The sequence below is a fragment of the Tinamus guttatus genome, unplaced genomic scaffold (genome assembly GCF_059628265.1).
Source record: "Tinamus guttatus ecotype Peru unplaced genomic scaffold, ASM5962826v1 Tinamus_guttatus_pri_ptg000028l, whole genome shotgun sequence".
NCBI classification, from domain to species: Eukaryota; Metazoa; Chordata; class Aves; order Tinamiformes; family Tinamidae; genus Tinamus; species Tinamus guttatus.
This window is the reverse complement of record NW_028288562.1, coordinates 1,876,930-1,898,408: the sequence shown is the minus strand read 5'-3', so window position 1 is coordinate 1,898,408 and position 21,479 is coordinate 1,876,930. Positions and strand designations below refer to the sequence as shown.

At 44.9% G+C, this 21,479-nt stretch overlaps 1 protein-coding gene across 2 annotated transcripts in view; it reads left to right on the top strand.

Moving 5' to 3' along the window:
* UNC5C (unc-5 netrin receptor C) overlaps positions 1–21,479 on the top strand; it is a 160,738-nt gene that overhangs the window by 81,510 nt on the left and 57,749 nt on the right. For both annotated transcript variants that reach the window (XM_088529405.1, XM_088529401.1), the window contains exon 2: positions 21,239–21,460. In XM_088529405.1, the coding sequence (XP_088385531.1) occupies positions 21,239–21,460 (222 nt within the window). The remainder of the gene's footprint in view (positions 1–21,238; positions 21,461–21,479) is intronic.

Genomic DNA, 21,479 nt, shown 5'->3' with positions numbered 1-21,479 from the left:
GGATCTGTGTGGCTTGTGTGTTCACGGCAGGTATTATTTTTAAGCCTTCTTCGATAGAGTTTTTTACACCTACGTAATGCAGGGAGGGTTTTTGCAGCTCTCTTGCCAAGCTGCACAATGCAATCAACGTAGCAGAAAGAGCCAGAGCTAACGTGCGCAGGCGGAGAGTGATTTTTTTTCTTCTCTTTCAACCTGGCTTTTCCCTCGATTAACAATAATCGATATTCAAGCCGGTAACAAAGAGCTGGCGTCGACATTACACATAAAAAGTGCCCAAAGTGCCCATCGCTGGAGCGTTTGACAACTTGGCCCCGGCGAGCCGTGCGCCCTGGGAGTACCGTTCGCCTCCGCATTCGCCGGAGTGGGAGGCTCATTTTCCAGTCAAACAACAGAGCGGCTCCTTATCCCATCGCCAAAAGCGACTCTGTCAAGCCCCGCTGTGTGGAGGACACTCGCTTGGCATGTTTATTCAAGGCAGCCCTTGCTTGGCTGGTTGTTCTTTATGCATCAGGTAGCATGGGGTTTTTATTAAGAGGAAAACATCCGAGGGGTTGGTGTGGACAGTAAAAATTGCTGCTGCTGCCCGGTCTCGTCACGTTCATTTGGGCAAGGTGGCAGGATGACAGGCTCCGAGAAGGTGCAGAGGGGGCCTTGCCAATGTGCAAGGACGAAAACGCCATGAGACAAGGGATATACTCGTACATATATATGTGGATGGATGTATACATGTACACACACATGGGCTGACCCGCCTCGGTGGTGCTCGGCACGTCCAGATGTCAGAGCAGTGGAGTAGCTTAAGCAGGGAGCTGTAAGCAGGGTAAGCAGCGCCTGCCGGTACCGCTGAGTGGTTAATCTCTGCTTCCTGAGGCTTTGGAAGCCCAAGGAGAGCCACGATTTTATGAGTGATTTGGATTGGGATTGTTCAGGCCTTAATATAGCTATTTCTTTGCCATGACCTCGGCTCAGTACACAAAGAAGCACTTACCATCTTGTAAAACTGCAGGGAAAATCCCAAATTCACACCCTTGTATCAGAAAAAGCAAGGGGAATTGCAGTTTAGATGCAATAAAATTGTGCAAAATATTTTACGCTTATTTGCATGGGCTACATAGCTTTTCTCTCTATCTTAACATTTTCAGTCTGTCACTGCGATACTGTGCCTTTCTTTTTTTTTTTTTTAGCTTCAGGACAGATTAGGGTATTCCTTTAAAGTATTTCTCCAAAGTAAAGATAATAGGTACATTGAGAAGTGGTAGTTGAGGAATTTACCAGTGGTCAGAGCTCAGCTCATCTTGCCAGCATTCATCTCAACTTTCTGCAGATGTTTGCATCTTTTTTTAGGTCTGAAAGTTCTGCAGACAGCTACTTACTTTCTTGCCTAGTCATGTGTTTGGTTAACCAGGCACAAATCTTTTAGATTAACTGTGGGGTTTTTTACATGTTTTTTTTTTTTTTTAAAAAAAAACACCTCTGTCTTGCAATGATATAAATCCAGTATATTTCTACTAAAATGAATAGAATCTATATCTGTGTAAAATGATAGTAGAATTTGGCTAGTATTGCTTGCACACACTATTTTTAATCTCCTTCATTATGAAGTTAAATACCATGATTATTTCTGAGACAGCGGGTTTGAAGTCTTGCCTTTGAGATGCTCCCTCGGTAGCTCCCTCGGTCACCTGGCTTCCCTCTTGAGTCGCTACCACCAGAGCTGTGACCTTCAGGGAAGTGTCAGGTTTAAGCCCGCTAAGTGGTTGTACTTCGGTTGTTAACCCCAATCCGCGCCATTGTCTGCATGAACAACTGGTGCGTGTTACTGTCTCCAAAGCCTGTCTGAATTTCTGCCTGCTCCCAACCTAATATATATGCTGACATATCAGAACGCAGTAAAATAATCATAATTCTATGTTAAATTTCCAAGTAAAACTTGGAAATCCTTATCATTTTCCATGAGGCGTTTCATGAGACAACCTGTGAGTCTCTGGGGTTGAAGACTTTGTCATCATGATGCCTGGTCCAGTATTTCTCAGATCTCAGGTTTTAATGATACCTGTAGCTTGCCAGAGATCATATGTCATCACATATTCAGCCTATGTCCCTCAGAGCTCCCGAGACCCTCCGAGATCATTTTTGATGTTTAACAAACACAGCTCAAAGCATGTAAAGGCCCTGAAAACAATCCTTCTGCTTAAAGTTAAAACATGTGAGCCCTGAAAACTGCCCTACTTCATATCTTCCCCCACATTCCACTAAATATACCTAGACATCAACACACACACTTCTTCCTTTGATGAAGATGACCCATTTTAAGATACATCTAAGTTTGGGTTTCGCTGAATAGTTGCTCCTGTGTTTTCTAGAAGTGGGCCGTGTGCCAGGCCTGGGGGTTGAGCGGGGATGGCAGTACAGAGCTGAGACCTCAGATCAGTTCCCTCTCTTTTATGGGCTTAAAGCAGGTCTGGCTGTGCCTGAGTCAACATTTGGCAGAGCACGGGTTTGGATGGCGGGTTTTGAGCATCCTTTGGGGAGTCTCTAGGCTTGGATGCTGGATTTCCCATCGCATCCCCACGTGGAGGTTGCCACCCCATGACTCTGCACCAAGAAAACTGAGTTGGTTTTCTTGCATTTGCTCTGTACCTATATTGTAGCTAATTATGCTAATCAGCACAGCAGGAAATAGAAAAGTAGGTTCAATAATTAAATAGCTTCAACCTTTTTCTCAACAGAGCTGAACAAATCCGTGTCGTATAATGTGTCCTACACTGTATGGGCCTTTTAAGATCCATTTGTGTTAATAACTTGTATTTGAGGGATCCAAATAAAAGGTGCTAGGGAGAGCTCTTTGATAACATGCTTTTCCAGTCGAGTGAGAGTGCAGGATCATGAGATGTGACCTTACTGCCACTCCTCTGTCATGTAGCTTCATTAGGAATGAGCAAAATGATAATAATTAAAAAATCAGTATAAACTGCATTACAGCTGCATCTTGACATGCACCTTTCTAGCATTAAAATTAATTAAAATTACAATTAAAAGGCAGCAGTTTACAGAGCCAATAGTAGCAGAAGCTGGAGGAGGGTTGCCTCTGACTGTGCAGCTTCAGTAACACTGGGTGTGTTTTAATTAGGTCAGGTAGCAGCAACTGCCACAGGTTTTCAGAAAGAGATCCAAATTTGCAGCGCTGAATCTTTAAGAAGAGTAGGTCCCTGCCCTCCTCTTTTCTCTACATCATCTGTGGTAGTTCCTGGTTATGCTGGAGAAGGACCTTAAGGAAGCAAGGTGAGGAAGCAAGGAAGAAGAAGTGGTGCCATTTTGTCAGGGGCTCCAAGGCTCTTGAACGTTTATTTGTGGGTAGGATGGAGGAAGAGAGTTACGGTGTCTCTTGAACTACTTCAGAAGTGCTTGAATTCATTTCCCTATCATTTAAGAAACTCTCTGCTGGTTTCCATAGAAGCTAAGAAGCTGCTTTGAATCTGAGGTATGTAAACATGCTTTAAAAATACTGGTTGCACTATTGACTTGTATTATTGCTGGAGTTGGGAACATAATGCCAGCTTGTTGAGATACACAGCAAAAACTTACTGTTTTTCACAGAATGATACAGTGATTTTAAGATGCTGCACAGTGGTTTTAAAAGGCAAAGTTAGTCAAAATACTTGTTTTCTGGCAGGAGTGATTCACCCAGGTTCTGTGGCAACTTCTGCGTGAGAGGCCATCAGTGGGAAGCATCTGTGCACGCTTCTAGAAGCAGTTATTTTTCAGACAGTGTGACGTTCTTGTTCTTTCGGTTTGGTTTTGTTTTTAAGCCCCAGAAAGGTTTGTCTAAGCCATGGCTGCGTGCTATTTGCTGTATGTCATAACCTTATCTTCCTAGCAGATTTTCCAATACTGCACAGTATGCATCTGTGACTGAGACAAAATCAATGCTTATGGATTTAGCTGTGTAATCCTATCAGTTGTCCTGCTAGATATGATTTGAAATGTAAAGTTCGTTAAGGTTTAAATGAACTTGAAGGCCTAGGGTCTCTAGAGGAGTTTTCAGTTTCTCAGAGACTAATCCATTTCTTATCTTTTATTTTTTTCCCTTCCTTGTCATTCTGCCTGTCTTTTTGTCTCCCTAATCGTTTAAGACTCCGCAACGCTCAATCATGCCCCGAGTACACATTCAAAGAGAGCCGCAGAGAGGTTGCTAATCATGTTACCAATAGTTGCTTAAGCCTGTGAAACAGTTGAATTCCTCTGTAGGAATGAGGGTTATGATCATAGACATGAATAATTGCCTTTTACTGCTTTTGTTGTAAAATCTGTTACAAATCCACTCCCCTTATAGACTCCTACTCTTCCCTCTCTCAAAACTAGGTGCTTTTCTACAATACTCCAGCTAGTGTGTTTTGGCAGTGAGTCTTTCAGTGGAAATGTAGTAAACGCAATTTATTTTAACTTATTCTCTCATTTATTGGAGTATATATGCCAATTGGCAGCATAAAATAATACTAATGGGGTTCTCTGGGGCAAAAATTCCTGAATTTGTGGGGGAGGCAAAATAAACTTGGGACTTGTTGCAAGTCTTGCCAGCCCCATGTGTTCGTAGCCGCCTGTTACCTGTGGGTCAGCTGCTAATGTATAGAAACTGTACTCTTTTGTGAAAGAAATCCTCAAAACTGTGTTTGTGTGTGTAAATGTATCTTCCCAGGAGATCTTTGTGCAAGTAGGGCCTGGAGTCCCAAATCTAATGCAAAGAGGAATTTGAGCGGGGCTTAAAAGTTTATAGATTTTCAGGGTGGAGGGTGTTGAAGTGTCTTGCCTTAACTCAAGGCTAATACTGTGACTGTTTGTTATGCCTTTTACTTATTCACATCTGTCTATTCAGCAGGAAGGTAGGAATTAGGAGGGCTTGTGGATGGGAATTCCACACTTGGAGATCCTGTAGCAATACCCTGCTCAAGCCTGTGTATATGGACAGCCTCATACTTGTCCCAGCTAGCTTGTTTTCATAACCCAAGTACGCCAGAGCAGCGACAGGAGAGATAAGTATGTTTGATCCAAGCTAAGTGTTTCAGATCATTTCCATAACACGCCTGTCCAGCTCCCAGGTGTGACAGCAATTGCAATGGAATTGCTAATAAAGTGATTTTTTTGGTCTTGCGGACAGAGCGTGCAGATAACAGGGGAAAAAATCATTCCTTTGAAAGCCATTATCAGCACGGGCAGATGCTCGTGCGTGGGGCCCGTGAGCGGAGTTGTGATGGGAAAGCTCCCACCAGGGCTGGCCAGCGCGCTCCCCGCTCACGGCCGCAGCCTGTGCCATATCCGCGCTTGTGGGAAAGCCCTGGGGTTTTTGGTGGCTGCCAGAATGGGCAGGATTCAGGTGACACGTTGCAAAGTGTTTTGGAGGTGGTGCTCTGCCTGCGCTCTGCGAATTAGTGGCATATTGAGACCACGGTTTTGCAGAAGATTGTGGAAGTGGCGACAACAAATGTAACTTTTTGGCACGGCTTGGAAGTGGATGAATGCAGATCCTGATTACTCCATTTACAGAGCAAGTTCTTCTGAAGACATTTGAAAAAATTCAAATAAATCCTTTTCTTGGAGGCTTATCTTAGAAAGTGGTGCACAGAGTGCACACACTATACACGTTTTCTAAACTAGCTGCCACGAGCTTGTGATTTTCCAGCTGAGAGGGTTACACAAACCCCTTATCAGAAGGTATGCAACAGCTGGACCTCCTCCACATCGTCTGTTAAAATCTAGAAAGTACGGGGGGGTTCCACAACACCCGTCACAGATGGGTCTCAAAGCAGCTCGTTAACATTAATGGACAGCCTGCCAGGTGAGGCTGCCGCGTTGGTGCCGTGGGGCCATTTTGGTCCGATTGTTAGAACGTTTTGTTCTTCCTTAAATGCATTTAAGTAATGGATGCTGGGGCGAGAGATGTGGTTGATAAAGGTGGTTATGGATCTGCATGGGTGCAGATCTGCACGAGAAACTAAAGTTTACTTTAAAATCCCAGGAAGCTGCCGTGTTTTTCTCAAACATGAAGTAGTGACGAGGAGGAGTCAACAATAATTGCGAAATACCAAAAGCAAGTTGTTTATCTTATTGTAAAAAGAGCTGGGTGAAAATATAAGCATTAAAAGATGTAATGCAAAAGGAAGTGGGAAGGTGTTTTGAAAGGAAGAAGAGGCAAGGATCAAGAGTGTCAATAATTTGCTGATTTTGCCATTTGAGTTTTTATTGTCCATTCGCCCATCTCCTTGAGTTGTGCCTTTCTTGTCTCTAGGCTTGCCGTGCAGGAAGATCTAATGGTGTTTGTGCAGCGTACAGTGTGTTAGGGCCCTTCTCTAATTCCGCTACCACGGCAGGACACCTGGACAATAGATACATTGACAACAGAGCTGCACAGAAACATGTGTTAAAGTTTGAAATGCTGAAATAAGTCTCAAGGAGACTGATCCGTGGGCAAGGTATGCAATCAGGCATGTAGCATGCTCTTCTGATACCTGCCTCTCTACTGGTCCTGTAGAAATCCCCAGCATAGCTTGGGCAGATGAAAGTGCTTTGCTGTACATGTTTTCCTGTGCATGTTCTTGTATCAGATGGCCTGAAAATTGACCCGTTTTGTATCATGGATGGAAGGGATGGAAGTTAAGGATGTTTGAGAGGTGTGATGAATTACACCTCTTTCATTTCATAGCATTGTTTTCTACTTTGGACATGGTGGTTTTAATTTTCTCCATTTCTATGTTTGCTAAAGAGGGCAAATAAATCAATTTAAAAGAGCAGCCAATTGGCGTGGATCAACATCTAGAGAGTTCATAGCTTCTCCTGTGGCTCTCTTCAAGGAAGCAGATAAGTGAGCAGAAGGCAGGTAAAAAAGGCAAAATCACATGACAAATTTGTTACATAGTTCTGAAAGACATTGTAGGGTTACGTTTCTTATATTTAGGATCTCATCCTCAGGTTAAGGGTGGCAGGTGACTGTCGTGTGTCCCTGGCACTTAGATGTAAATCTGATACAAAGCAGTTGTTAAGCCTTTCTGCATGTAGGTATGAGCTACGGTTCAGGACCATATAAAATGTACACCAAATAAGCTATTACTAAAGGAAAACTAACCTGGGAAGACTGTGATAGACTTGCGCTTTATTAGAGGAATGCATAGAAAATCACTGCTTCACTGCATCTAAATTGTGCCTCTTAAATTTAGATATAGCATCTGTGATCTCCTGGAAGTCTATCCTGTTAGCAATAGTGTTCTTTTGTTTAGCTTAATTTAGCCCTTGAAAACAAGGAAGCCAAACACTTAGAAAGCAGCTGTTCATCTGAATCTATTAACCAATTTACTTTAGGTAATGTAGACTATAAAATTTTAATTTTGGATTAAATAAACCGTATCTTTCAGCAGGACTATTCTACCTCGATATTCAGAAAATGAAATATGGGTGCATTTAGTGAATTTCTTCTCCAGGATGCTCCAGTGGAGAAGGGTCAATAGTTTCCTAATGAAAGCAGTCAATAGCAATTCCTCATCAATTCCTCATAGTAAGCACAAAGAAATTAGCATTAAACACCAGGCATCAGTGGCAGAAGTTATATATGATGATGTGGTTGAAAAGCCATGTGCTTTAGGAAGTAGCTGTAGCAAGTGACATACTGACTGGTCAATAGGCAGGAAGCAGTTTCATCCTATGGCAGTTGACAGGGGTCGTATCGTCCAAAAAGGCATTTAAACAGGGTGGCAACAAATGTGCGCAAATGCAGGGCAGTTTTCTAGTGTTTATATTATGCTTTCTATGTCTTAAACATTAGAATGAAGCAGACGTTTTGCTGCGGTAGAAAGGTTGGAGTGATTTTTTTTTTTTTTCCTCAGAGTTGTTCCACAAACACCCTTCTCACCTCAAACCTGTCATTTCTTGCTTCAGTTACTTTGGCAAGGTTGTATGAGTTTAACCTGTACTCCTCCAAGGACAAAACCTTCAGCTGGCATTGAAAAGCTTTGCCCTTCTGACAGTGATTGAATGTCATTTAGCGCTGCTGAGGATTGTGGATTCCTGCCCTTCGTCTAGGAATAGCCCAATATTGGAAGAATGCAATCTAAAGCATTAACTGAGCTATTCTCCCATATGAAAGAAATGGATACTATTTCCTGCGTGCCTCAAAATCCCATAGATCCCCAAGAGCATCTCTCCATTGATTGCAGTCACTGAGACTGAGCCACGAGAGGGTACGGGAAAGGATGCTCCTACGGGTACAGGTAGTTAGAGAGCTTCTGATGGACAGAGAGTCAACTATGTCTAACAGATTCGCTTTTAACTGGAAAAATCTCAGCCAACCGCGTGTAGCAATTTGCTGAGGAGAGCAAGGATGACCTGTATCTAGAGTAGTTTCATAAACACATGTAAAAATAACCAACCCTGCGAATCAGTGAACACCTCCAGCTTTTGCTTACTCTGGTTTATTTTTGATATCAGATTAGCTTTTGACCTGTGACTTAGCAGCACATGTAGCTTCTGAAATATAAAAGATCAGGATTGAACAGATTTCATTAATTTAAGTAAGAAGTGTTAATAGCCTTGAGGTTTGGTTAAGTCTTTAGTCATCTATTTTTAACCCCTTGTTTTAACATAGTCCTTCTAAATCTCTCTTGCACAGAAACAGAAGCCTTGTGTGTTTGATGTCTGTCTGGACAGTCTGTATCAGGGTATTGATTAGTGGCAGGTGAGGAACCGAACTATTGGCAGACGGAGGAATGAAGATGCATTATTAACGTGGCTGAGATGAGGTTGTGCCTCATCCAAAAGGCCCTTTTTGCACCAGCCCTGTTAATGCCAAGAAATGGCTCCTCTTAGCTGCTGAGAAGCAAATGAGAACTGTTTGCTGTTAGGTCAGGTACCTTGTAATTTGTCATTCAAATGTGAAACAATCACAGGCAAAAACCTGTGTAATCTCATTCATACTAAAATGCGAATTGAAAGTGGATTTGTTGGATTTAGTTCAACCTACTCTGCAAATGCTATTTCTTCAGGGATTTGGATCTTTTCTGAAGTGCTGGATTTCTTTTCTCAAGCCTTTCTAGCCTCGCATGGCCTTTGGGCAGGATGTTCCCTTTCTGCAGAGTCCACCTCATCCCCTCGTCACTGAAAAGACTGGTAGATCCCTGCCTGCTCACTGCTAAAACATGCATAAACATGCAAAAACGTGTATATGCTTCCGTCCTTTTGATGAACATATTTCTGAGTTTTTTTCTTACAGATTGCACAAATGTGGTTTGTGATTTGAATGGGACTGTGACATTTTCAGAGCTAAAATACGGACTGTGAGCGCCTATGTCAGCAGGTGGACACTACCTACAGGTTGTTGGGGGGAGAAATTGCATTTCTCTCTTAGTTTGGTATTCATGATTTAGGGAGGTTGCATTTTGGAGGCTGAAACAACTTCAGTTGAACTGAACGTACGCTTAAAAGTGGTACAGCAGCAAGGTCTCCATGTAGGCTACTCATAATATACTGAACTAAAAGATAGATGAGACTGAGGCTAATACCAACTTAATCTGTAGCTCTTAAAGACTAGTGCTTTGTCTTGTAATATCTCAAGAAAATCTAGCTCTTAAAATCTTGTTAAGATAACTTGATAAGCAAAAATGCTTTTGGAATGACAGAAGAAAAAAAAAATCCGTTTTTGTATGATGACACAGTGAGCAGTTGTTTTTCCATTAGTTTCAAGACCCACACTTTCATGTGCTTGTTTCTTTGATGAAAAAAGTAGCTTGACGCTTGTATAATATCATGTGCTGTTAGAGCTGTTGTTTGATAGATGAAAAATGTAAGGCATGGGTAGATTATTGAACTCTTGATTTTATTCTCGACAGACTCCCGGTTCACCCAGCAAAGTAAATTGTTAGGATATATTTCTCTTCTGCATGATTCATTCCACAGTTCCCTTCGTGGGGTGCACAACTTTATTATGTATTTCGTCTCATTCTCTGCTCACGCACGAGAGGCTGCACTGCAGAGAGACTCCCTGGCGGTGAGAGAAAGCTCTGCTGTGAATAACGGCATGGGAAATTACTTGTGTCCCTTATTCAGGGCCTTCGAACAGGGGCCTCGTGCCGGTGCAGTTCAGGCCATGCTGCAGTGGGTTGGCCCGGGCTGCTGTCAAACATAGGTCAAAAAAGGGGGGTTTTGGCTTCCAGAGCCACACAGCCGCACAGCGCGTTGCAAAACATGTCCAGCTGCTGTGTAATCACCGTACGAAGAAATGCATGCCAGTTTCTCCGCTTAAGGACACGCTTCTCAACAAGAGAATTTGCAAGAGCATTATTGTTTATTATCATTTAAATCCCAGTTTCACTAGAAACCCAGCCCTGTTGTACTAGGGGTATACTAGGTCTGCTTAAAACCTTGCACAGGCCAAAGGCCGTTCACTGCCGGGTTGGATTTCTGAGCAAGTTCAGGTCAGGGGCACGTGCTCCCCGTTGCACGTGTTGCTCTGAGATGTTCAGCAGCTGGGGCAAGGCAGTGGCTCGGAGTAGCCAGGTGAGGACTCGTGCATCCGAACCTGCCCCAAAGCCTGTTGCCACTGGAGGAGTGGGAGGTGCTGCGTTGGAGAATGTTGTGTAACTGTATTTTTGGAGCGGGATTGGCATTATTATTCATGGAATAATGCTAGCATCAGAAAAGTCAGCTGAATGTTGATGTCTCTAGTGGAGGTGGAAGCACAGTCCAATTATCCCCAATCAAGGGCGATAAATGCGGGATATTTAGACTGTGGTTCAGAAACCTGTGCCTGTCAAGGTAGGGAAGTGCTCACCGCCCAAGCAGCCTTTGCCCTCCTACCACCTCCTGCCAGCAGCCCTATCGTGGTGTGCGAGGCGTTTGACACTTCTGGGCCAGGCCTAGATTGCAGCTCCTGCAGGTTTTCCCCTCTGGGGCGCAGGGGGTTCGTTGCTTTGCTGAGCCCGTAGCCTTCCCTTGGGCACGCATGTCTCCGGGTTGACCTGCTCTCCTTTTCCCTTCTGCTCTGCACCCTTTTCCCCTCTCTACTGCTCTATATGCCCACTCCTGTTTTCCTGTTCAAGGCTCTTACTGTCTCCCCTTGGCTGTTATCAGAGCTGTGCTATGGTGCCCTCTTTCTACATGACAGTTTCCTTCATTGAGGGGCCGGGACGCGGGGCCGGGACGCGGGGCCGGGACGTGGGGCCGGGACGTGGGGCCGGGCCGCGGGGCCGGGCCGTGGCAGAGCTGCCTCTCCCGCCGCCTCAGCTGCGGCAGCCCCAGCAATGGCGGTGTCAGGAGGCCAGCGCGGAGATGCCACAAATGGGCTGCACGTGTGTAATTGCTTCGAAAACAAATCCGTTAATAAAAGGAGATGGGAAAATTGACAGGAAGAAATGGCTTGTTGCATGCTAATTTCCTGCAGCTTTCATATTCTTTCTCTGCTCTTTTTTTTTTTCCTCAATTGGGTGACTCTGTCTAGGGAGAATCATGGTCGGAAAATTGAATGCAGGGAGGATTAGATAGCTAATAAATAATTACAATGATGTATTTTTCCCCAACAAAGATCAAGTTCAGGCAGATGGATTTGGCTCGTGAGCTGTTGCCCGCCTGATAGCTGCTTCAGATTTACATTTACAGTCCTTTGAGTTTAGAGGCGCACGGAAAGATAAATTAAGTGACTTAGAGGGCATAAAATCTCTTGGCCCACATATTCTGAAGGTCTCATGATTGTCCCTCTCGAGGAAACAGGATCCTGCAGCTTCCTATTCCTAGAAAGGAGAGCACCCACAGCTGATGAAAAGCATTTTATTTGCCCTACCCACAGTCTATCAAGATCCATATGGTCTCCTGAATTCCAGTGCGTTACCTCCTGCACCCTCTCAGTAGCATTGTTAGTGCACATGAATGTTTGTGTAAGTGTGCGTTTACAAAGAATATAGCTGATACATATACTGATATGTATGCCTGATAGGTATACAGAGAATATAGCTGATATATATACTGATATGTATGCCTGATAGGTAATCTAGGCCGTTGGAAACTGGGTCGTTGCAGAAATAAGATTAAAAAACTGAAGGAGAGGAATAAGAGAAATGGGTGCATGTAGTTGATGAGACGGTAGGGCTAAAAGTAAATAGTATCACCAGAAAATGGTGCCAGATAAAGGGATCGATGCTATTGTCATTGGAGGCGATAGTTTTTGCATTGCATTAGTGGAGGCAGCAGCAAGGCCATTAAATACAGGCTCAAGAATGCCCTTTTTGATGCCATTTTTGTTTCTCAGAAGGAAGCACTTACACACTTGGGTACAAGTGGAAACAACTAACTGGAAAAGGGCATATGTGAAAGACGGGCGCAGTAGTGGTGTAGGAATATTTCCTGTCTGTGGTGGGTTTTTCTTTTTTTTTTTTTTTCTTTTTCTTTTTTTTTTTCTTTTTGTTTTTGTTTAGTTCTAGCTCAGGTGGTTAAATCTAAAAGTTTATATTGCAAAAACTGAATTATACTTGCAGGTTATGAAGCTGATCTGTGCTCTTGACGACTTTATAGGGAACAACACTTCGTTGTGTGAATCTCAGTATCACAATTGTTCATAATTTTCAGCTAAGAGTTTGATTGCTTCAGCGGCAAGGCTCGTGATCCTTTAAAGTGCTCCAGTAAGGCTTCACAAACTACTTTTAAAGGAACAAATGAGTGTAAACGGAACGTAGTCAGGGAGTGCAGAGATGCGACAAGGAAAGCTAAGGCACGTCTGGAAGGCAAGCTGGCAAGGGACGTTAAAAATAACAAAAAAAAATTCTTCAAATACATTAACAGCAAAAGGAAGATCAGGGAGAACGTGGGTCCGCTGGAGGACGGGATGGGCACCTTGGTTACAAATAACACAGAAAAAGCAGAGTTGCTCAATGCCTTCTTTGCTTCGGTGTTTACCAAGGGCAGCCCTTTAGAGCCCCAGGCCCTAGAGGCAAGAGAAGAAGCGGGTGGAGAGGAAGACTTGCCCTGGGTAGAGGAAGATTGGGTCAGAGAGCACCTAAGGAACCTCGATACCCACAAATCCATGGGCCCTGATGGGATGCACCCCAGAGTGCTGCGGGAGCTGGCAGATGCCATAGCTAAGCCGCTCTCCATCATCTTTGAAAGATCCTGGAGAACGGGGGAGGTGCCGGAAGACTGGAAGAAGGCCAATGTCACGCCAGTCTTCAAAAAAGGCAAGAAGGAGGACCCAGGTAACTACAGGCCAGTCAGCCTCACCTCCGTCCCCGGAAAAGTGATGGAACGGCTCATACTGGCCGTTGTCTCCAGGCACATGGAGGACAAGAAGGTGCTCAAGAGTAGTCAGCATGGATTCACCAAGGGAAAATCTTGCCTGACTAACCTGATAGCCTTCTATGATGAAATGACCGGCTGGATAGACGAGGGGAGAGCGGTGGATGTCGTCTATCTCGACTTCACCAAGGCTTTTGACACCGTCCCTCACAACATCCTCCTGGGCAAGCTCCGGAAGTGTGGGATAGATGAGTGGACAGTGAGATGGATTAGGAACTGGCTGGATGGCAGGGCCCAGAGAGTGGTGATCAGCGGTGCAGAGTCTAGTTGGAGGCCTGTGGCTAGTGGGGTCCCCCAGGGGTCAGTCCTTGGTCCAGTCCTGTTCAATTTATTCATCAATGACCTGGATGAAGGCACAGAGTGCTCCCTCAGCAAGTTTGCTGATGATACCAAACTGGGAGGAGTAGCCGATACCCCAGAGGGCTGTGCTGCCATCCAGAGGGACCTGGACAGACTGGACAACTGGGCGGTGAAAAACCTCATGCAGTTCAACAAGGCCAAGTGCAAGGTCCTGCACCTGGGGAGGAATAACCCCAGACACCAGTACAGGCTGGGGACTGAGCTTGTGGAGAGCAGCTCTGCGGAGAAAGACCTGGGTGTCATGGTGGACGACAAGTTGACCATGAGGCAGCAGTGTGCCCTCGTGGCCAAAAAGGCCAATGGGATCCTGGGCTGCATTAAGAAGAGCGTCTCCAGCAGGTCGAGGGAGGTGATCCTGCCCCTCTACTCAGCCCTGGTGAGGCCGCATCTGGAGTACTGTGTCCAGTTCTGGGCTCCACAGTACAAGAGGGATGTGGAGCTGCTGGAGAGAGTCCAGCGCAGGGCCACAAGGATGATCAGGGGCCTGGAACATCTGCCCTATGAGGAGAGGCTGAGGGAGCTGGGCCTGTTCAGCCTGGAGAAGAGAAGGCTGAGAGGGGATCTAATCAGTGTATATAAATACCTCAAGGGAGGGAGTGCAGAGGACGGTCATGGTCTCTTTTCAGTGGTGGCCACTGATAGGACTAGAGGAAATGGCCGGAAACTGAAACATCAAAAATTCCATAGGAACTTAAGGAAATTTCTTAACAGTAAATAATCTAGGCTGCTATAGAGAGAATCTTACCCCTAGAAATGTTTCCCCAAGTGACCGCTGTCACTTGGATCATCTAGCAGAGTGAAGAACAAAAATCTGCATTTGACTCCTGATTCAACCACTTCTTTGCGGTCTGAAAAGGTCTCTCTCATAACAAAGGACTGAGAAATCACGCCTTTGCCTCAAAGACCGCTCCTGAGAACGGGCTGGACATGCTCCTCATGGAAGGGCAGGATTCCCATGCACTTGGAGAAACTGTTTGGTTTGTCCGCCGTCCGCACAGGTCTCCGCACTGCCCATCGCCTTGTTGGTGGCCGTAGCGTTAGCGAACCGTCCTCGAAACACGAGGGTGCCACGGTGCTGGGTGGGTTTGGAGTAAGATTCCCTGTCCGTAGCCATTCCCCATGTGCACATCCTGGCCCCGAATCTTTACCCTTTTGCAGCTGCATCGGGAGGTTCCTGGCCAGGCTGTTTGGCTGAACCTGAGACTAACAAAAGGAGGGGAACAGATCTGGAAGAAACAGGAGAGAGAAAAAAAAAATGGAGTGAGGGTGGTCAGAGATGAGAAGAAGGGAGAAAAAAAAAAAAAGAGGAGGGGGTTAAAATATGTATGTTCTAAGCTCCTATCAGCCAGGCAGCTGAGGTCTGTGTTCCTCTAGCGATGGCATTTGTGATTGGGACTTGAATTCACCTGGGGCTGGATATCAATTTTCTCCAAAAGGCTGGGGATGATGGGGAGGAAGATTAGAGCACTGATTCATTGCTCCCCAGCTTGGATCTCGCCGCTGGTGAGCGCAGAGTAAATAAATACGGTGCCCCGATACAAACCTTGTCCGGCAAAGCCTGCAAATTAGTTGTGTTCCCATTAGTTTTCGGTAACATTTGTTTTTCTTCATTTTGTGGTCATTCGTTAACATCTATGTGTCTTCTTCAGTGCAAGTCCATATTTAAAAAACAAGAAGAAAGGGATGTGGTCTCTCTGGGTCAGGACCAGGGCCCTGGCCTAGGCAGCAAAGTTACCCTGACAGGGAGTTGAGACCCACATTTGCATTTTTGGCCTGGATTGAGGAACAAATGCAATTCCTTGGAATAAGTCGGGCTGTGATTGACCATTACCTCTTCTGGACACAAGTGGCAGGTACAGACTAACGTGTGTCCTGTTTAAGGGCCAGTTTAATGGTGTGTGCGTGGGGTGGTTAAATCAGCCTGTGTGTTTTTTTTTTTTTCCTCTCCCCCTAGAGGGAGGAATAAACATGATTATTTTGTGCTAGGATTTGGCTGAACACCTTATTATTAGCTCTATTAGTAGATACAACATGCTCAATCTGTTGCTATTTGTGCGAATGCAGCCATGTTATTCCAACAAGCCTGTGCTTTTTATCTGCTTATGGAGTCTTATGTATTTATAAAATCAATTGCGAGTCAAAATAAATAAATAAATGTCTGAGTCATATTTCTGATCCCAGGCTATAATCCGTATTTCTCCATCTGGCTCCCTAAATACCTAGGTGCTTAGTTCAATAAGAAGATATTTATCTTTTTCTTTTCCTCCTCTTTTAAAGACTTGCATTAATTTTCTTTTTTTGCCTTCTTGCATCTGGCACTCGATTCCCAAGACCCCCTCCTTTTGCTCCTCTCCCCAGAAGCTCCTGCTTAGAATTTAGCTAATGGGTTTCTAATTCAATTTGGGCTTCTGCTGAGATAAATCAGCCCCATACGAAATAATTTATGCTTCTTGAAAAATTGGCTGTGGGTGAAATTAGGTAACTAGCACCAGGCAACTGAGTTATTGCCCTAGATATAGGCAAGTGTCCCGAGTTTCTCTGGGACGGAGCGATCCTGCTAACTAGATTGACTGTCCACCATTGGCAGCTCATGAAATGAAGCTCCGTAACATCCCGCCAGACCTGGGTTTTAGCAATCGTGAAGAGCTGGATCAAACCTTGTGCTGAGAACAATCCTTGCCTTGAAAGTATCAGAAATGTGGGAGCAGAGCTTTGCACCGGGCTTATTCATGGGAAAAGTGTGGATAAAATCCTCTTGGAACCAAAGGACTGGCATTTTAACCCCAGAATCCCTGCCCCCTAGAAAGCAAGCTAAATTATTAATATGAAATGACAGAAGTCAAAAAACTGACAGTATTTGCCAAGTGCCACATTCGTTTGCAGATCCTCTCAGCCTGTCAATGTGGAACTCCTTTTCTGTTTGCAGGCGCCATCGCCAAAACCTTGTACACAGGTTTATTTAGGCATTAAACAAAACTGAGCTGTAGGACAGAATTTACCATCGGCCCTAAAATGCCTGTGCCTGCAGCCGAGGGCTCTCTAGTTCAAGCTTTGTCGCTGCTTCTAGCAAATGCAAGAGCTGTAGGAAATTCCCCGGTGAGAAGAGGTAGGATCCCTCCTCGTTTGCTCATCGTGCTCAGTATAGCACATCTGGTCGTTCGGCACGTGAAGAGCCCGAGTCTGAACTCCAGATCCTAAAAATACACCCAGAGTTAATTATCCCCAGATTTTTCCTCGGCTATGTGCTTTGGACGTTGCCCAGGAAGCCTGAGAGTATGTTCCTCGTGTTATAAGCACATCCTATCTTCTGACCACAAAGGTTGCATTAGCTCTGGTAAGAGGAGATTTTGCATATTACTCTAACAGGCTCCTACTTCCACTCTCGTGTAAGTAGGGCAGTTTCTGTCCTGTGTGACAAAGAGTGCCTGAAGGGAACTCGAGAATGAATAGGTTTAACGAAAAGTATTTTAGCCTAAGCCTTGTCCATCTTTAATTAGTTATCAGGGTTAAAGGAGGGGTCAAGAGCCTGAGGCTGCTTCAGGACTAATGTGTCAAGGAAAAGTGAAGCCTAACACTGAAGAGGAAACGATGCTCCTCAGGGGTTTAATAATTTTCTGACCCCGTGTCAACCATTACGGCTCCTAATGGCAGCAGGGCCACAGCGCTCGCGCAAGGCTGCGCTCTGCAGGTGGCCGGGAAGGGATCCCGCTGCGAGCAGCCTCCGAAGGGAGGATCGTGGGGCCGCCCGCGCCCCGGCGCCGTGCACAGGCTGCGCTCGCGCCTTTGCTCCACTCCCGTCTGAGAGGGAGCGCAGCATCCAGAGGCGGGCGGGCGGCGTGACCTCTGCCGGCGCCACCGCCTCAGTCGCCTCAGTCGTACCCGGTTTCTAGTCAGCTGGAGCGCCCCGAGCTCACGCGTGTGGAGCAGAGCGCCGCTAGGCCTTCCGTAACGCAACGCTCACGTGTTGCTCTCTGGTTTTGCTGATTGACAGTGTGAGGGAGATGAAGTTCCTGAGACAATCTCCAACCCAATTTCAGTCTTTATTTTTTTTCCAAGCATGAGTGGAGCCTGTGTAGAAAGGGGAGTAGTCCTGCACACGCTGGTGGTAAGGGAGAGGTTCCACTGACCTCGCTTGTCCTTTATGCAGACATGGGTTTATTCTCAGAAGCTGCTCGTTGGGTAGTCTCAACACTGTAACTGACCCCTCGCACCGTACGGGCGCCATAGCAAAGTTTCCATGAGAATTAACAAACTGCTGAGCAGTGCAAAGCTCCGGGACTTGCTAAGCTGAGGATGATGTGGAGTGAGAGTTCCGATGAGCCTCCTGCCTTCCCACCAGCTCCAGTTATCCGCCTTGGTAATGGTGGAAGGTGGTGGATCTTTTTTCTGCAAGGGGGCAAAACGAGGAGGTTGCTCATGGTTGGGTGTTGTGCTCCACTGCTTGGGATGGCAAAAGAGAAGGTGCATCATGGTGCTCAGGACGGTCTCTTCACTTTAAGGTTCATTTATATTTACATTTTCATTTACATTTTTAGAGTCTCATTGCTTTACACTTCACATGTATGCAAGACACTGATTTACCTTCATCTTTTTTTATCTATTTACACTGTTCGGTAGCCAGAATTTGTCGGTAACTCCATTAGGTTTCTTACTCATGAGAATAGTCCTAAGCCTGACTGCCCAAGGAAGAGTGTGCTGCTTTGCTTGTGCTTCCAAAAGTGTTTTCAGTGCCCTGTGCAAAACCACACTGTGCTCTGGCATTTTCCTACGTGGAAGCCACAGCCAGCAAGCACCTGTGCATCTCTTGCATATTTAGGCAGCAACCTGCAGTCCGACAGAGTTTGCCTTCGGGCAATGGGAAATTTCTGGCTACAGAATCTTAAATATCACGTCTACGTCTACACCAGCAATTATTGCCTTGGATTAGCAATACGATAAAGAAATATCTCTCTTTCAGAGGTTGGCAGGAGTCATTTTGAAGACACATGTTTTCTCTTTGGTTTGCTCTTGATCTGACTGATGATGAAATTACCAGTAGCCTTGGGAGAAGCAGAAACTTTAATTATAATTATGAACTAAATGAACTGGGCGAAGATTTTTTTTTTTCCTAGACAATAATATATAACTTGCAAGTTGCTCTGTAAAGCTGGTGCACCACATTTAGGGTAATGAAAAAGAGAGTTTTCCCTATTTGGGTCTGTCAGTCCCTTTGAGAAGAATTTGCTTCAGGTCTCATGCAAAGAGCTAATGGTCCCATATATTATGATATAAGCAATAATAATTTAAGTCTCACAGCTCGGAAATGCAGTGAGTGATAAGATGGGCTGATGAGAGTTAAAACTTGATATCTGGTAATAAAACTAGTGATCTAGAGATGAATAGATTGGTGTACGGAGCACAATGTTTCCCTGCCACAGATTAGAGCTGGGATACTGGTTCATAAAAAGTGAAGTATACCATAAAATCTCCTTTTGCGTTTGTTATGCATGGGGAGCTACAATCCACATAGTTTTGCAAACAAAAGCATGAAAAGAATAAGGATCCTTCCTGAAATCAAAGCAGTTTTGACTTGGGGAAATATTCTTTTACCGTAAGTGAAAAATCAAGCTGTAATTATTATGTATGACATCCCATGCCATATTTTACAAGTGCTCCTTTCAGGGACACTTATGCTGTTTCTCTATGGCTTGTATCTGACTCACATTTAAAAAGGAATGCAGCGGTAGGATGCTACAGAAGGCAAGTAAGAGAGCGTGCCTAAATTCAGGTCAGCACCTAAAATAGAAGATCCAAATTAAATTTTTTTAGATTAAAATGGCTTTTGTAAATCTATTTTCCTAATATGAATGAATTGCGTGAGTGAAACTGGTTTAGCAGTACCATTAATCAGGCCTTTTGTCTTGCTAATATAGATCAGTCAATAACAACAGATGGGCTGTACACTTTGTTATGTGAAAATAAAGATGAATGGGGCGTATTACAGAAGCAAACTTAACGTTCAAACTTTTTGGGCAAAAAAGGGGGGTTTGTTTCAACAGGGAAGCAGCGTGTGGGCTTCACGTTGGGATTTGTGTTTGAGCAAGGTAGTAAGGAAATCAATTATTATAGATGTTGTTATAGATGCAGGTGTGCTGGGACACATGATTATAACACAGTAACCTCTAGGAAAAATAAGTCTGTGTTGGTTACTCTACTTTATGTGCATAAATACATATGTAGAATATACTTCATACTGTAGCCGATAAGAAAACTGGCTGACCTACTACCTTGTGGAGAAACAGCTATAGCCTAACTGAGCAGTGAGATTATACTGTAGTGTGCGAGGCCGTGCTGTGAATCCACTTGAACATAAAAACAGTATTTAAACGTTCGAAGCACTTACCTTTGGGAAGGAAACCCAAAGCCCACACGTGTTCCCAGGGCTGATTAACCAGCACTGAGGAAATAATGAGGAACCTCCCCCCCCCCTTTTTTTTCCCTCTCTTTTCTGCAGCTCACTGATCCCTCCTTTTGGACTTTCTAGTTGTGTCTTTGATAAGATACAGTTAATTGGTCTGGCAGCGTTAGCATCACCTTTGATAATGCACTGAGATCTATTGGTGAAAATAAATACGTTTGTTCTTCCAGTCACCAGGAATTAGCGAAGCAATACTTGTTTAATTATAAAACATATGTGTGCTTTGTTAGTTTCCATCTGCCTGCTCGCTGATTTGCAATTAAATGACCAGAAGAAAAAGATAGGTCCTGTGGCAATTCAGGGGAAATGATTCATCCCTGATGTTTCTGGGTGGAGGAGGTGTGTGCAGCAGCAGCCCAGGAGAAAAGGGGCAGCAGGAAGGAGAGGGAGGACACCCTCATGGAGAAAGGGTGTCGCGTGAAAGTCCTCTTGCCTTAATTCAAGCATATTCAGTTGTCGTGGATCCAACCTTTGACTTGGACTTGTCTTCCTCTTCTGCGAAACTGGCGGTGAAAATGGAGTGAGAAATGTAACAGGGAATGGAAATGGGACTTCCCAGGAAAGGATGCTGCTGTGGTCAGAATGTAAAGAATGAAAATCTAGTCTACCCAGATGCTCTATATGGTCAAATTTAATTTTCAATGTTTTTCCCTCCTTCCTTTCTTTTCTGTGGCCAGAATGAAAAGGAAACGGCAGAAAAGAAGGAAGGAGGGAAAAGTTGTTTGGAGCATTTACGCAGACCCGATTAGTTGGAGAAGGCAGTTGAAACGTTACTGTATGTCCCAGTTTTTTCCTTTGCGTGGCAAAGATCAGGCCTTATGTGGCCCGTTCTTCTGTCCTCGCAGCGGTGAGGATCCAGATGACCTGGGTGTAGTGAGAACAAGGGAAGGAGCTGCCCGGTGCTGTGTCTTCACCGAGACTGATGAGGACAAGCCAACCAGCCTCCCACAGTGTTTTTAGCCTGATGTTGGGGGCTGTTTTATTGATCCTCAGCGCCGTCCGTCACTGTGGATAGCGATAACCGCTTCGGAGGCAGTTGGACGACGAATATGTGTATCAGTTTTGGCTGTTTCATTTGTCCTCTCTGTCTTGCTTTTACAGATGATGATTTTTTCCATGAACTTCCGGAAACTTTTCCATCTGATCCTCCCGAGCCCTTGCCCCACTTCCTCATTGAGCCTGAAGAAGCTTACATTGTGAAGAACAAGCCCGTGAACCTGTACTGCAAAGCGAGCCCTGCCACGCAGATCTACTTCAAGTGCAACAGCGAATGGGTCCACCAGAAGGACCACGTGGTGGATGAGAGGGTAGACGAAACCTCCGGTGAGTTTGTTTTATCTTG